We start from the raw sequence: 17,947 nt of genomic DNA on the forward strand, positions 1-17,947 counted from the left end.
AAAAACAAAGGCGAGTGACAGCAATTTAAATCGTTTATTGTAAACAATGAAAATAGTTGAGTGGTACCGTTTAAAAGTCGTTGAGTGTAAAAAAAATCCAATTGTTGAGCGCAAGCGTCTACTTTCAATAGTGGAGTTGCAGCCATTTAAATCGTTGAGTTTATCATTTAAATCGTTAAATCGTTAAACGCAAGGACGATCCATCATAACCCACACCCTCCCCCTCACACTCACCTACTACTGCCAACATGAACAAACTACTACTAATACTAATACTAATACTAATACTGATACTGATACTGTTACTGCTGACATGGACATCGACTCAAAAAGGACTCGAAAACACTGTTGGGTTCCCCTTTTATGAGCAGCATTTTTATATACCAATTCCCAAAACCGCTGGGAACACGTCTTTATATGACAGTTGTAAGCTAGAAACACGTTCATTTATTTTTTTTTGTCGACCGGAAGACGTCATTGGAATACGTCTGCATACGTCGATGTGTGTTGGGACTACGTAAAGAATTGGTTCAAAGCACGTCAAACATAAGTTAGAAATAAGTTTCGCGTCAAAAAGACATTACCGCGACGTGTTTCGACTTATGAGTAGCTTATAAGTAGCCTTTGTGGACGTGTGTAAGCGTCCACATATCGTGTGTAAAACCTATCCCCATCGCATGCGGAACGTGTGTCATACGCCGAGTACGTCGTAAAATTTTGAACATGTTTAAAATTTCTTGACGTACTCTACTTACTACGACGTATGACAGCGTACTTTTGCGTTCTACTTACGTATACCAAACTTACTCATACCGTATTTGACGTGCCCCAACGTTTTAGACACATTTTTCTTAGGTCGGCATACGCTGGCAAGATCGCCAAGGTGTGACCGCGATGTTGACACTTCCATTTCTACGGCAGTTATGATTCGAATCGTTGTGCATCAGCCTTTTAATAGGCTACGTCACGACATCGTCGGCGATGCGTGCAACGCGCTATGCCTAAGTTAGACTATCGTTGGGCATCGTTTGTGTAGGCCGACAACAGGTTCAGCATTCGTTGGTAGAAGTTATCTATAACACAACGAAACGTTCTGTGTCCATTACCAATGCGTTATACATAAGACCAAGTCGCTATGAATATGTCCGAATCTTTAAAAAAAAACATCAAAAGTTCAACGTAAGCCAGCGTTTTACATACATTTTAATACGTTGCCATCGCTGGCTAAAACGTCAAGGTGTGACCGGGCCTTTACTAATACGTTATGCATACGTCCAACTCGTTATGAATACGCCCAAAACTGAAAAAAAACCATCAATAGTTCAGCGTACGCAAGCGTTTTACATCCATTTTGATACGTTGCCATACGCTGGCTAAAACATCAAGGTGTGACAGCGGCTTTTTGACAACAAGTTTTACACGACACATCCTTACCCTTTACTGCTCCATGATGGACGGTCATTGCCTTCTCAAGGCATATATTAGGGTCAACCTACCTCTGACATGTCCCTCATGCAGGGATAAATCTAATTCACTGGAGCACATAGTCCATTCTATTCTTAACACATTCTAGAAATGGACCCCCCCCCTCCCCTTGGAGGTTTTCCTTTTATGTCAATGTCTTTTCAGTCATTTTAATACACATTTCTTATTTTTATGATCATAAAAAACTTTCTGTGATAAGACTCTTATCGAAGTAAGTTTCTGGAATTGCTCAGACTCACCAGCTCCTTGACTTTTTCCTGAGCTGCTTCATTTCGAGTACATCTTGTCACCTTTGCATTATTTTCTTGGTTAAATAATTGATGATCGTAAGTCGTGACCATTCCTTGGTTATGGTCGTCTACTCTGGACTACTTACAAGGCATTCAGACACAATCCAACAGATTTTGCTTCCCTTCTTTGGATTGTAATGCCTGCTGCTTGTCAGTCACCATTAGTGGTGATTGAGTCCAATGCACTCACCATTGCTGGTGTTATCCTCAAAGAAGCTTTAACCAAGAGTTTCTATTTTCTCTAAGCATAAATAAGTTGCAGGCCTTTCAAATTTTTTATTATTCTGTGATATTCTTTGTCTGCCTCCTTGATGTATTATATTTTGTGTATTGCTTTACTTTTAAGCATCCTCTCCTTTGGCCTATTTTGGAAGGCTTTTCATGAAGAAGCAGCAAGTACGATATGCTTGCCAAAAGCCAATACAGGTGGATGCTCTCATGTCCGAATACCCACAGATCCAGAATTCCCATAACCATACACTCAAAATTGAGCACTTAAATTTTTTAATTTGCTACAGCTTACTCATTCAGAGTAGCGATTGTGGCCTGCCAACTGAGTGGCTATGATTGACCTGCCAACTGAGTTACCCCATGCATCGTCCAATATAACACCGTTCCCTCACCGTCATGGTCGGATTCTCTCTGTTGGAAGTGCCTGTGCACCCTTTACATTGATCATTCTACCTCATTACCCTGCACGCGTAGCATAAAGCAGGGTTAAAGTAATTGTTTCACTCTATCTGGCCATTAGTCCATTTCTATGATCGAGGACCTACTTGATTTCAATTGAATTATATATTTTGAATACTGGAGAACAGGAATCGGAACACGAACCTGTAGTTTAGCAGTACTTTGGCTCAGAATTTGGCAAATTGTATGGGGTCTCGTCCTGAGCAAATTGTATGGGGTATCGTGGTAAAGCAATTGCTTCCATCTGTCTTTCACTTTGGCGGTCAAAGAAAATCGAAAATCATTTCAAAGAGGAAACTTACTCTTTTTAGGGTCATTACGAAGGACTGTTTTTGCTGCACTCTTGTCAACCAACAGGCACGAAGAGCTAATTTAACATGTTAAATAAGGTAGTGTAAACGATGGTGCATCATCGGCGGTAAACTTCCGATTCAATTATTTTGTTTTCACTTCCAACAAAACCTCCAGTTTAGCAATACTTGGGCAAAATTTTACACCCACTCAACCGATCAAACTTGCGGCGCATTCTCAAGGCGGAGTAACAGCAAGATTCAGACACAAATGGGGAACTTTGCAGACAAACAAGGAGCATTCCAGATGGCACCAAATGCAATATTTTGGCCTTGGAAGGGCCTCCTGGAATTTCATGCTCAGTGTGACTCAAGTCACGAACTAGTAGAGAAGAGGACCAGAGATTATGCTCCAAATAATGAGACCAGCTTCCCAGTTTGCAACACTTGGGTTTGGGCCTCTGGAATTCTGCTGGCAAGCCTGTGGGATCACCTACTCCAACAGTACCATGTAGCTATCACTGCAGAACCAGGACTGCAACCCTTATGGCAGAAAGAAGCATCAAAAACCCACAACCCCACCCCTGCCCACAATCACATAGCATGCCCCAAGAGCTTGCAACAGAACCAATGTTCCACTCAAGGCTCCTCAGGGACAGCTTGTGGTACCGCCTCAGGCGGCTGCAGATGGCCGACCACCTATTAATCTGTTTTTCTGGCTCATAATCTTGTGTTCCCAACCTATCTCGCTCTGTCCCCATATTACCTCTCATGCCTACTGTCTCCTGGAATTTGTGCCCTTCTCACCCAAGAAGGTCGAGAAAGTTCTGTCCGGCCTTGACACTGCTTTAGCAATAACCCAGATGGCATCAGTGAAAATGTTCTAAATTTCAGCTGTCATTCTTGCTTCCGCTCTATCTACCCGATTCAATCGATCCATCTCCTTTGGCTGTATCCCCTCGTCATGGAAGTTAGCAAACATTACTCTCATATATGTGCAAGAAAAGTGCAAAAACAGACCTTACCATTTTAGGTCAGTGAGGTTTCTTCCAATTACAAGCAAAATCATAGAATCTATCACTGCTTCTGATGTCAAGTCTACTGTTTTCAAACTTTCTGATCTCTGACCATTAGTTTAGATTCTATCCTGGTTATTTACTGTACCTATGGACATGCTTCTGCTCCTCTCTCAGCAATGGTCGGAGGCCGTCTATCTCAAATAAGAGGTTAGGCCTTCCTGAACATATCTAAGGCTTTTGACACAGTCAGGCATCCTGCTTTGCTTGCCAAGCTGTCTTCCTGCAGCAGAAAAGGCCGCTTTCATTCCTGGATTTCTGACTTATCAAGCAGTCAGCATGTTGCCATCAATGGAACCCTTTCCTCCCCTCTCCCAGTGGAGTCTGGAGTTCATCGAGGCAATGTTTTTTTCAAATTCTCTTTCCTTATCAACAGATAATATAAATGACATCTCCGATGCTCTGGAAAACCTTCTCATTTTTTTTGCAGATGACTGGACATTGTGCTGTACAGTACCCCATCCCCGTGCAAGGCAGACAGCAGTTGCGTCTTTCTCTTTCTCTGTATCTCTGCTGATCTGAAAATAATTAGACTTTGATCTGTTAAATGGAACATGCCCTTCAATCCTGGAAAATATCACTCTCATCCTCTCACTCCAGAAGGAAATATATAGGTGGGTTCATTAAATTAACCCACCTGTCTATTTCCTTGGTCTTCCACTGGAAGAGATGCAGTCTCTTGAATTTCTAGGCCTCACCATCAGCCATGACCTTTCCTGGGCTGATGTCATTGCAAATCTAGCTTCCAAAGCCAGCCACAGACTTGATTCAAGCCTTTCTGTGGAAAATCAGAGCTACTCAGTCTACAAAGCATTCGTCCATGGCTTAATGGAGTAGTGCTCTCCACTATGGACAACCATGCCAGCATCACATATGTCTCTCTTTGATTCTGTGCAAACTAAAGTTCTCATAATTATTGGAATCTCCAGCAATGAGATCGAAGCACAAGACCTGTTGCTTTCACATCACAGGCAGGTTGGTGGTCTCTGTTTTTTTTAACCACCTTTTTGACAATACTGTTATCTTATCCCTCAGAATCTACCTATACACTCCATGATGAATACGTTCCTCCAGTAACCTTCTCCTGGTTAAATTTCCAAAATCCAGGGCTGACTGCACATATCAACTCTTATTCCTCGCTTCTCCCATCGATGGAACCACCTTCTAGAGGCTGTTGTCTCATCCTTACCGCCAGGGCTTCATGTAATTGCATTGCACTGCCATCTCTTGTCATCCCCAATTCTGACCCATGGTCTGTATTGCCCCCATTAACCTTTCTGAAACCACCCATCCTACTTGCGAGTTTCAGTGTTCTCTCTCTCTCTCTCTCTCTCTCTCTCTCTCTCTCTCTCTCTCTCTCTCTCTCTCTCTCTCTCTCTCTCTCTCTCTCTCTCTCTCTCTCTCTCTCTCTCTCTCTCTCTCTCTCTCTCTCTCTCTCTCTCTCTCTCTCTCTCTCTCTCTCTCTCTCTCTCTCTCTCTCTCTCTCTCTCTCTCTCTCTCTCTCTCTCTCTCTCTCTCTCTCTCTCTCTCTCTCTCTCTCTCTCTCTCTCTCTCTCTCTCTCTCTCTCTCTCTCTCTCTCTCTCTCTCTCTCTCTCTCTCTCTCTCTCTCTCTCTCTCTCTCTCTCTCTCTCTCTCTCTCTCTCTCTCTCTCTCTCTCTCTCTCTCTCTCTCTCTCTCTCTCTCCTCTTCTGCAGTTCATTCATTCCCTTGATGTTTGTCCCACTGTCAATTCAACCTTGATCTTCATGAGCCTCACTCTTGTAAAGAAGAAGGAAAAAAAACGTTTTTGAGGATAAATGTACTGTTATGAGGTTTCTTACAAATGCTTGTTCCTCAGTTTGTTCTTTAGAAGCTCTTCATTCCTTTGAAGGCTCTTGAGAGTACTAAACTTCACCACAACTTTTTTATTGCTGAATTGTGAATTTCATGTTTCTCATGTACAGTATTTATTTTTTCTCATCACTCAGAGGGAAATAGTTAAAAGGGCTAGCTGCCATGAATATACTGACAAGGGCATCCAATGTGCAGAGACTTATTGTACACGTAGTGAACAAAAAAATGGAAAGACCAACAGAATGCCCCTTAGTAGGGTGTTTCGCCACAATGTGCATCCAGGATGGCATCGATACGACATGGAATGGAGTCAATAAGCATCTGGAACTGTTCGGCAGGAATGTGGCACCATTCTTCCACAATTAAGTCCTTCAATTCACATTGGCTTGATGGAGGTGGAAACTGCTGTCCTCGGCACCTCTCCAGACAAATGTTCTATGGGATTGAGGTCTGGCAATTGGGATGGCCATGGAAGATGTGTAACTTCATCTTCATGCCACTCAAACCACCCAGTGACAACAACACTGTGGCCCCGAGCATTGTCGTCCTGAAAGACACACCTCCCAGCAGGGAAGAAATGCTGCATCATGGATGCGGATGATAGCTCAGGATGGTTACGTTAGCATACTGCATCAACCCTGCCTTTGATGGAATGATTTGACCCAAGCCATGTCAGGAAAATGTGCCCCATACCATTATGAAACCGCCAGAACCATTTACTGTTGGAATCAGGCACTCTGGGGGCTGAAGAGATCCCTGGGCTGTCACCACACATGCACACGTCCATTTGTCGAGAACACAGTGAAGGACAACTCATCAGACCATATCAGAATCCTCCATTGCTCAAAAGTCCATCGCCTCTGCTCCTTGCACCAATGGACCCACAAATGGTCATTGCCAGGTGTTATGAGCGGTTTGTGCACAGGAACATAGCTATAGTATCCCAGCATGTGAAGTTCCCTTCTGACCGTTTTTGACGATACAGGATGATCATGACCCACATTGAACTTTGCACACAGTTTGTCTGCCATTGCTCTCCTGTTTCACCTCACAGTCCGGACTAATGGCCATGCATCACGCTTGTAGAGTGAGTGTATCTGCCCACTGTTGCCCTGAAATGATGACATCTTTTCTTCTTTTTCCCAAGCTAACATCACCAGTGAGACAGTTCCTCGTGACACGTTTGCAATTTCCGCAGCCTTTGTCACTGAAGCGCCTGCCAAACGCGCACCAACAATTACACCCTGTTCGAAGTCACTGAGATCTCCTTTTGCGACCATGCTGATCTCCTTTTGCGACACTTAATACTGGACTCGAGCTGCAGCCCGCTTTTCTATGTGACGAGAGGACTGCCAGGAAGAAATTTGAACATTTCACGTTCCGGTCACTTATATGTGGCTGCCCCATACTTTGCATATATGTTGTATGGCCTGTGCACCTTGGTATTTCTATTTTTTAAATTCACTGTCTGTATGTCAGGTGCAAAGACCTTAGAACAGACCTGTAGGTAAGGTTTTTATCATGTACAAAAACACAACTTCTCAGGTCGAAAGATGAAGCAATACTGTTTGCTTGATTAAACAGTCCTGGTAACACGAGACACATGATACAGACTTTTTTGTGCACCTTGTATCTGAAATACAACATGAGACATAATGAAACCAGTGGATGAATTCTTAAACGTTTTCTCATTGCACTGTGGTTCAAATGGGATTGTTCTTGTTAACTGTCATTTTTAGCTAATAATCTATTCATTAGAGTGCATGCAATGGAAACTCTTTTTGATTGGATGTTTTAAGTCGTGAAGTCATTCAGAAGTTTCTGAAGAAGCTTCAAAAAAAGTCTTCCATAATAGGAACCAACCATTTGTATATCTCGCAATGTAACAATATCACTTAACGATTCTGAGAACAGATGAATGTGGAAGCATCCAGAAATAAAAGCTAAAAGCTAAATTCACATCGTTATAGGAGCTTCAATGCATTTATCTATTTCTATATCATGTAGACTCTCTAGGGATTCTATCTCGTTTTGAAAATGCCTTTTGACAGAAAAATCTTGTTTAATACTTCACAGGTGGGCACAATTACGTTATGCAAAGTTGATCTTTCTTTTGTTCAAATATTTTTTAAACCTTGTGTCTAAAAATGCAGCTTCGAGGTGAAACCAATTTTGTCTGTTACATGATAGCCTTCAGAATATAACCGTTTTGCAACTTGTTCTTGTAGGAGTCAGTTCTGTGATTGGATATTGTGCTGTTGTTCTTGGTGTTTACAAGAAATTGTAGAACTAGTGTCTTTTTCTTTTCCTCAGTCATTGAGAACGTTTTCTTTTCCTTCCTCTGTCTTCCCGTATGGTATAAACATGTGCAGGCCATGAACATGGTAAGTGCCAACCACATAGCACGGGATGCTAAAAGCTGCACAAAGCCTGGCTTGGGGTTCAGATCCTGAAGCTGCATGTCACAACAGAAGCATTGGGATTTTGGGGGACAGCTTACTTGCATGGCAAAGCATTGCAAGGGTTGCTTTCTTGCATTGTGTGCATGGCCTCCAACCAGCTTAACCCTTCATATTCATTTTTTTTTCCTGCTGCTGGCTTAAATATCACCCTCTGTTCCATTAGCCTGCCCTCCCTCTGATTTTTCTCTCCTTTTGTTTCCTTCTTGTTGCTTCTTTCTCTTTTCTTTTTATCCTCTTTTTCATCATTTTTCTGTTCTTTCTAATACCTCGTAAATCTGGCAGCCAGTGGACAAACACACAATGAGTCAAACGGTGCTGTCTGCTTAATTTGGAGTGGGTGTTTTCGCTGTTGTTTCAAAGCAAAATATAATAGAAGTTGAAAAAAAAATCGATTTTACCTTTTGTATTTTTGAAAAGAAATGATTATTAAAGCTTTCCCACAATCTATCAAATTGTAGTGCATGCTTGAATGATGTAGAAATCAAAAAGGGGACTTTCCTACTTTGCTGCTGACTACATGCTGCATGCATGTTCTCAAGATGAATACTGTACTGATTGGTTGACTCAACCCAGTCAAAGTACATACCAACCTTGCTACTGTTGGAAGAATAATTTTCCATTGAATGGACACTTACTTTCACAAGTGTACCATATCTTTATCCTCTTAATCTTCTTCATTCTCGATCCTTTGTATCTTCTTCTATATCTTTTCTTTCTCTCTCTCTCTCTCTCTCTCTCTCTCTCTCTCTCTCTCTCTCTCTCTCTCTCTCTCTCTCTCTCTCTCTCTCTCTCTCTCTCTCTCTCTCTCTCTCTCTCTCTCTCTCTCTCTCTGTCATTCTCCCTATATTTATTTGGTTTATGGGCTGAAGTGCATGTGCCTCGGCTTTGTCCTCATGTTTGGATTTTGGCATTTTTATATTAAAAAGGAATTTCTCAAAAGAAACAGCACTGTAAAGGATTCTTGCCAATGTGAACTTGTCAATATACACATGACCATTTCACAATGCCCCTGTTGGGTGTTAGTCAATGGCAATACCCACTGGAGATCTTTCTTAATCTCTTATTTTCATTTTCATCTTTCTAAGTCATGCATCCCACATTTACTAATCTTCAGTTTTTAACAGGGTTGTACTAAGCAAACTAACACTTTCTTTGAGCTGTTTGGAAGAAAGGAGTTTATGTATATAATTATGTGCACAACAAATGCATGCTTGGAATTTAAATTTAATTTCTGTAGAATCTCATTGAGAAGAATGGTCTTTGAGATGAATTTCACTGGTATAATTGAAAATATTTTCGAAATCCTAACATATTTATTTATTGTTGTTTTATTTTTGTCTCCTATTGCTTTAGAGAAAGTCCTGTGTAAGACCATTCTTCTTAACAAGACTCTATATTAGGAAAACGTGTGACAATGTCAACCATGCTTAAGAATATGATTTAACATGCATTTTCATTATGTTAGAAATACAGTTTGTTGAGTACTTTTTGAGTTTGCCAATCAGTCATATGAGTGGTTTTGTGCGTAAAGCAGGATTTGGCTTTTCACTCTCGCTGAGAAAATTACCAAGTATAGTGAGCTGCCTGAGGGCAAAAGAACACATAAAAGTATTCACATTTATAAATGGACTGTTTTCTCATAAGCTTGGATTAAATTTAATTAGCTGTGAGTTCCTGCTCATGTCAAAAGAAAATGAAAAAGATGGAGAACAATGCAAACAACAAGGTTTGACAAAACAAGAACCATCATGATTAATTTTGAGCAATATAAATGGGAATGACAGTGTCTATCTTGGAAGGCACAAGCCACCCATAGCACATTTCACAACCTTCTCCACAAAAGCATGACAATGTTCTTGTCCTAAAGGTGGCATGCCAGTTCCAGCAGATGTTGTTCCAGCATGCTATTTTGCTTTTAAAACCACTATTCATTATTCTCTACCAGTGTTTCTATGAGCAAGGTTGAATGCACACTATTTTTTTTAACTAGTCTTGGTGGCATAATGGTTAGAGCATCTGCTCTGAGTCTGGGAGGTTGGTGGTTTGGTTGGTGGTTTGAAACCTGGCTAAGTCATACCAAAGACTTTAAAAATGGTATGTGCTGCTTCCTTGCTTAACACTCAGCATTTAAAATGGATAGAGCATGAATGAACAACCATAAATTGATAATAATAATAATAATAATAATAATAATAATGCAGACTTTATGGCCTAATGACCTATTCCTGCATCAAAGTTCCTTGTAATTATTACTCATATTTTTATTATTATTATTATTATTATTATTATTATTGTTAGGCACCCACAGAAACCTCAGAAATTAATCTGTAAAGACATTATTCTGATTTTAATGGACCATACTCTTTACAGAGCATTAGTGTTGCTGAAGCAGTTTCTTGGCAAGGGATAACTTGCCATTGCCAGTGTGCCATTACCATTTTGGCCAGTGTGCTGGTGATCACTCGCCTACTATTCACGAAGGACACTGTGGGATCTTTAACGTCCACCAACTAATGCCGGCAGACAGGATGCCCAGTTTAATGTACATAAAGGCATTGTTAGATATAGCAAATGAAGAAAAGCATTTTTTCTGCTTAATTTATTATGACGTAATCGTTATATGAACCAAAGTTATTGCTGTTTAAAGAGTCAAGTGATTTTTCTGACAATACAAAATGTGTTTTGACAAAAGATCAGTGTTGAAAATGAGTGATTATTATGGAATTAAATTTGAAAGAACAAAATATTCTGAAAGCATATTTAAGTCTTTATTAAAAGTTTAAGTTAAGTATCTGCCCACAATTCCCAGTTCACACAATACACGTAATGAAAACATTATGCCAAACATATTGAAAACATTATTTTGTATGGTTTTTAAACATCATCGAAACATTATTTATAGCATTTTTAAAGATGATTATGATGACAGTACAAGTTAACATCGTAAACATAAAAATGTTTTTAAAACGTTTTTAGCATGCAATGTTTTCTGATGTTTTTGTGTTTTTTTTATTTTTTATTTTTTATTTTCAATGTCAAGGCTCGTATGAGAGTGAACACACAGAACGTATAACAAGGGGAGCAGGAGACAAGAGGGATGGGAGAACGTATAACAAGAGGCACAAAACAGTGGGTAATAGACACATGAGGAGATCTGTGAAAGGGAGAGGGATGGGGCGGGGTACACGGGGCAAACAAGATGGACACTATGCAGGGACTTTCAGGAAGGAAAGCAGGGAATATGAAGGAGGTGGGTTTAGGGTGGATTAAGGAGGGTAGAAAAGATCATGGTTTTGGATGGGGGAAGATAAGAGATTGTGGTGAACAGCTATTTTGAAGACATGGAGGGAAAAGTGGGATTGAAGTGTGTGTGGGAGTTTGTTCCAAAGGTGGGAAAAAGAGGAATGAAAGAATGAAGGTGAGCAGTGATTCTTTATTTTGGTAGTTTAACCAGAAGGGGGTTGCTGGCAGACCTTGAGTGCCCTGTGGAAATATGGGTGGGAAAGATAGCAGAGTGATGTTTTTATAACCTGACAAAATAATGTTTTCATAACATTTGGCAACAAACTTTTTCAAATGTTGTAAAAATGTTTTGTGTTAGCTCGGTTTACAAAACTTATTTGCTTATTTGACCAACATCAGATTTTTTTTGTTTTATTTCTTTATTGTATTAAATTATATCATGTTTTTTTCATCAGTGATGGTGGCGGCGACATCACAACCACACTCAACAGTCAACAAACACACAGGCTGAAACATATTTTGGAGAAAATTAAAATCCCATAGCAAAGTATTCATCCATCCATCCATTGGGACCATACTCTGTGCAGTGCGTTGATGCTGCCTAAGCAGCCTCTGGCTATTGGGCACAATCCTGGATGGGGCACCACTCCTCTGACACAGGATACCAGCAAGCTGGCACTCATTTTGCCGACCTCGGAAGGATGACAGGCAGAGTCAACCCCACCTGGTATTAATTTAACGGCCAAGCGGGATTTGAACTCAGGACCATAGGATCCCAACTCCACCACCCTAACTATTAAGCCAACACCAGGCATAGCAAATGTATTACAACCACAAAGTAGCGATTTAATTTTTTTGACAAAATAGGGAAGTATATTTTCATTCTTACAGTTAAATTCATGTTTCCACAGTACTTACCACTCAAAATTTATATCAAAATCAGTTTTTGGTCACCAAGATCACAAAAATTGTGTAACAAAACTTACTTGAAAATGACATGCCATGATCAAATTTATTGAAAATGAGGGTAGTTTTTCGATACTTTTAGTGAGGCATGTGTTCCTTTATGCTTCATTTAAGCTCAATTGGTATACCCAACACTCTACACTGCATTATTGTCAGATGAGGTTAAGGCAACTGCAGCACCTCGAGCGGATGTGCGGGTGCCTACCATTGTAACATGTGATGCAGGACCAGACGGCGAAGGACAAAGCTCTTCAGAGCATGGCTGCGATGTCGTCAGCACAGATTGTGTCGGCCACAACTGTACACAGCAAGAACATCGGGCTTGGGCCTCCACTTCCACGTCCACCTTATCCTGCAGCTCCCAGTGTGGGTCTTGCTTTGATGCATCAGTTTTAAGCACCACCTCCATCAAGTACGCCTAACACATTGCAACTTAAGTATCTGTCACACTCACATAAGTAAGCTGCATTGCCACGTGATACATTAACATTGTTACATTAAGACTTCATGTTATTGGAATCTTTCACCATTGGAGGAAATCTGTACATTATTGATGCAGGTGGAGTGAACAAAATTGCAGAAAAATCCTTCTTAGGAGGATTTTTTTTTAAATTTCCCTCCAATGAAAATGGCCAGTCCGCACAGTCAAATGTCTCTCTACATTTGCTGCAGAGATCATCACTGCCTGCCAACACAAGTTACATAAAGGTTATGCTACCCAAGGCCGTCACATGGCTTGTTCTCTCATATCTCTATAAATGTTTCTATCACTGTTGTCACTTCCTCATTTTGTGTGCATTTTAAATGTTAATATCTCCTTCTGTTGTGTATTGTTATTCTCTGTTCTTTTTAACATCCACCTTTGTAACATCTGCTTTTGTGTTTTATTATTTTTCATGTTGTAATCTCCTTTTGCAGGTTTCAGAAAGCAGAAAATATATCTCTAATCTCTCAGTGCTCAATGTATCCCCTACTTTTTCCAAAGAATATGTTTTGAGGACCAAGTTGTGACGTTTCATTCTTGTCATATCTTTGTTCCAAGGACTCGTTTCAGGATTTTCACGCAACCCAGGAAAGCCTCCAATTGTCATTCATTTGCTGTAAAAAAAAAATTCCTGGTATAGTTTTTAAAGTTTCAGTGAGGTTCTGTTTCATTACTCCAGTTGCTCCGACTATAAAATGGCACAACATCCGTTGTCTTCAATTTCCAGGTTCTCTTGACCTCATTGTTCAAATCATGGTATTTGGTCATTTTTTTGAATTTCCACACTATTTAGACCAAGTTCTCTTGGTACTGACACCTCAATTAGCAATGGCCGAGTATGCAGTATTCCCATGTGTTTTGCCTCGTCTTTCCTTGCTTACCCCTTTTTCATTTCTTCTCTTTCTGTGTATGATATTTTCTGGATCTTCATTTTCTTTTCTGTTTTTAACTTGAAACTTGTGGGGTTTTTTTGTAATTCCATATAGTTTCATAGGCACCTGCCACTCCATAAGGTAAATAGTTAAACTGAACTGCACGCTTCTTCCTCCTTCTCAATCTCTTGTCCCCCGTTGTTGATGTTTATTTCATGCATATCATGAATCTCAGAAATTTAGCACAGTCAAGGAACACACTTATTATGCAGTAGACAAAAAATACAAACAACAAAACAATCTTTGATGCTTCACCAGAAATGGTAGGTGATGTAAATAATGGAAATCCACATATTCTGTTGTTCAGATGAGGGAACTCAGATTCAAATGGATTTACAGTCTCCTTATAATCCACACTCACAAAAACATCATGCAAAGCACCCTTATCTTCTGCAAAGAGAGTTTGCTTTTGTTGACAGGGTATCTTTTTTTTGCATTTGTGAAAGCAGTTTAAGTACAGTAGTGTTTAAACACACAAACATTTATATGCTAATTTTATGTTTCTTCAACCAAATATGGCCTTAAGATACATTCATTTTCTTTCCTAATTGCATAACATGTAAGAATTTTCCAGTATGAAAGAAAAAGTTTGTTACCAAAGCAGAGGCTGATATTTTAATTCTGATAAGCTGACATAACTGTGACTTATGATTCTCATATTTCACTTTTCTTACACCTCAGCAAAAATGGAGCAAGATTGTTTTTTGCATTTTCTTCCAGCTTCTAGATAGACCCCTTCTATGTTTGAGTAAAATTATGTGCGTTTTATATTTAGGGAGGAAAGAGAACCCAGTTATAGCCTGTAATCCCGGTGTTTCACAGGCAGTGATTCATCAATGTGTGTGCTGTCCCTCAGATGGACATTAAACGGGGCATCCCATTTGCTGGCATTAGTTGATGGACATTAAATCCCATGGTGTCCTTTGCAAAGAGTAGGTGAGGTATCGTTGGCACCTTGAATAAAATCCAAATTCCTGCCCTGACTTCCTGACTCAGAGTGGCGACCTGACCAAGATTGCAGCTGAGAAACTGCTTTGGCAGCACCAATTCGCTGCATAGGGCACAATGATGATGATGATGATGATGGTGAGGGATGAGAGTGAATGCTTTCGTTACTCTAAAATACTCCCAGGGACACCCAGCATCACCGCTTTTGCAACATGACAAGAAAACATATTCTTATATTTATATCTCAAAAACTCATTTGGTCTATGCTGACAGGTTTTTATGTCATGAATCTAAATATAAATGTAAATATCCATGGAATGCAATGGATGGAGGGGGGGTGGAAGTGATTAGTGGGGAGGGGGTGGGGGTGACCAGAAGCAACATGTGAAGATAAGGAGTAAAAACTGTAATTTCACCATGAAGTTACTCATGCATCTACACAAATAAATGACTGTGTGTGTGTGTGTGTGTGTGTGTGTGCATGTGTGTGTGTCCTCCATAACTCCAAATAGCAGCCTGAAACTTTGCATGCATAATAAGGGAATAAGTGTCAAAATCTGGAGTGAAATCTGAAAACTTAAAGAAATAACGAGTCTTATATGTAAGCCGATATACCTATCCACTTTAAGCAAGCAAGGCTATGTTCCCTCCTTCTCCATATATGCACAAGAAAATGTGAAATTTCCAAAGCATTAAACTTATCTTTTTCGACTGTTTGGAGAATTATGCTGAGTGATGAAAAGATTTAAGAAGATGCCAAAATTAACCAGCTTCATTGAGCGATGTGACAATACAGAACATTCACTATTTCACCTTGCCCCCTGTCCCCCAGAGGGACTGCTTATCCATAGTGTCTGCCAGATCTGTGACTATATTTTCGGAGGTTTTTGTGACGTGGTCTACAGGGAATCCAAGCAAATCTGGTGAAAAATGGACCTTGTAAAATAAAGTTATAATGTTTGTGCGGACCACGAACGATGTAACACGTGACGCATGCACAGACAAGCAGGCAATGTGGCAGATTATCTACAATGTTTATTTCATGGGCAATGAGACTTTGCGATGTCTCCATGGTTGTTCTACGTTGAAGATCAATTTTTGTGGAGAAACTATAAAGTCATTGCTTGAACTAATTCACTTAATTTATTTAACAGCTATAGGCATGGTGAATACTGGCTTAAAAGTTAAAAGGATCCTATATGGTGTGCAGCCACAGCCTGGCCAGCCGTTCCTTATCAACAATTTAATTGGAGTGATTGCTTGAGTGCTTAAGCCACTTGTCAAGTACCTTCATTTGATAGCAGTACCACGCTACGGCATTCCAGAATTGAACTTGGCAGCAGTTCCGACTGCTAAAAAAAAAGTGTTCATTTGTCTGATTCGGACATAGTTTGACATTTCAGGCATCTGCGGGAGGTGTGTGTTTAATATGACGGATCAGTGATCACTAATCGTTTTCCAAGCCAGCCATTTCTTATAAACCGTTTTGTTGGAGTGCTTAAACCACTTGGTGAGTGCTCTACAATATTCGCACTATCCCTGAACACTGTATATCGATCGACTTGAACAATGGTCAGGGGTCATTCGCCTGCCCAGCATTGTTCTGCGGTGCATCGGGTGGTTGCTAGCTCGCTAAAAATGTGCAAAAATTTTTTTTAACCATATTTTGTTGTTTTTCCCCCGTTTTTGTACGATCCTCTTTCATTATACAACCTGCAACTTTGGCATAGATACAGTAAATACAGTACAAAAGAAAAAAATGAAACATTTTGTTAACATCACGAGAGGATAGCTGAAAGGTACACAAGCTTACTCTTAGCTATTCCCTGGGTTTGAATCCCAACCCAGCGATAAACTATGATCCCAGTGTTTCACTGGCAGGGTGATTCATAAATCTGCATGCCCTTAAACTGGACATTACATCTGCCGGAATCCCCCCCCCTTCCCTCCTCACTCTCCAGTCCCCTCTCTCTTCCCCTTCCCATCTCTCTCCCCCCTCCCTCTCTCATCCATCTCCCTCTCTCCTCCCTCTTTCACCCACTCCCTCTCTCTGTCTCTTTCCCCCCACCCCTCTCTCTCTCCCTCTCCTTCCACTCATTCTCCCACCCTGATCCCTCTCCCTCCCACCCCTATCCCCCTCTCTCTCTCCCTCCCTCCCACCCCTCTCCCTCCCCCTGCTCCCCTACCACTCCCCCTCTGTGAAGGGGATTGTTAAGAACTGACGGATTAGTTTTGAATTTAAAACTGCTGCCCACGGGGCAGCATGTACGAATCAAGTTCCGAGTGAGCTCACCGGGAAGGGGGGGGGTGCCAATGTCGGTGCATGTGTGAGCATGCACGCATGCATGAGGAAGGCTTTTGGCAGGTATGTAGCATTGCCTTTAAATGCTCCCACGTGGCTTTATATAGAAATGGGTGGGTAAAAAGTAAATGTTGCTGTTAAGATGCATTTTATCACCATTCCCTTCCCTCCCACCACAAGTGCCTTCCCTTCCCCTCCAATCGCACTGCCTTTCCCTCCCCTTGTGCTGCCTTCCCTTCCCCTCACACCGCATTCTCTTCCCCTCACACCGTATTCTCTTCCCCTCATGTTGCCTTCCCATCCCCTCATGTTACCTTCCCTTCTCCTCATGTTACCTTCCCTTCCCCTCATGCTGCCTGCCCTCCCCCCCTCATGCTTACCTCCTTCCAAACCCCTCCCCTCATCCACCCCATGGACATCTCCCTTCGCTCTCCACATGCTGTATTAACTTACCCCATTTTGTTAAATCCTATACTACCCCCCTTCTCCACAAGTCCCACGACCAAACCCAAGTTGAGAACCCTCCCCTCAAACTTTCCTCCTCCAACACACCCCCATCCACACTCCCCCCACCTCTCTCCCCCATCCTCCCTGCTCCCATCTCCCCTCTTGGAGTGTATAGCGACGTTTGGTGAGGCGTCGCTCTCCCACCCCTCCTCCATCCTCGCTCCCTCCTTGCTCCCCCCTACCTCCGTTTTCCCCCCTCCCCCAACCCTCCTCCCTCCCTCCTCCTTTCTCCCCCCCCCCCTTGATATTCCAGACAGCAAAGCAGCGGCTTGTATTTGCTAGTGCATAATATGATTTGAGCAGTTGTTGCACCAAGCACTGAAAAGCAGTCACACAAGGCAATCCTCATGAGTTAATGTTACCATTTGGAGAGAAAAAAAAATACAGTGTGTGCAACGAGGCAGTGAAATGCATTTTATGTACATTCACAAAAGTGGA

The 17,947-nt window shown here is 41.3% G+C and overlaps 1 protein-coding gene across 7 annotated transcripts in view; it reads left to right on the top strand.

Moving 5' to 3' along the window:
- The window catches only part of LOC147024542 (transcriptional enhancer factor TEF-1-like), a 364,156-nt gene that overhangs the window by 199,172 nt on the left and 147,037 nt on the right, over positions 1 to 17,947 (top strand). For 3 of the 7 annotated variants that reach the window (XM_085884569.1, XM_085884571.1, XM_085884570.1), the window contains one exon: positions 12,562 to 12,702. The exons of 3 other annotated variants lie outside the window; for them this stretch is intronic. In XM_085884569.1, the coding sequence (XP_085740695.1) occupies positions 12,562 to 12,702 (141 nt within the window). Of the gene's footprint in view, positions 1 to 8,037; positions 8,050 to 12,561; positions 12,703 to 17,947 lie in introns of all 7 variants that reach the window. One more of the 7 variants, XM_085884568.1, reaches the window with a different exon arrangement.

Source organism: Eptatretus burgeri, chromosome 6 (assembly GCF_056783735.1).
Source record: "Eptatretus burgeri isolate ZD-2024b chromosome 6, Ebu_testis_v1, whole genome shotgun sequence".
NCBI lineage: Eukaryota > Metazoa > Chordata > Myxini > Myxiniformes > Myxinidae > Eptatretus > Eptatretus burgeri.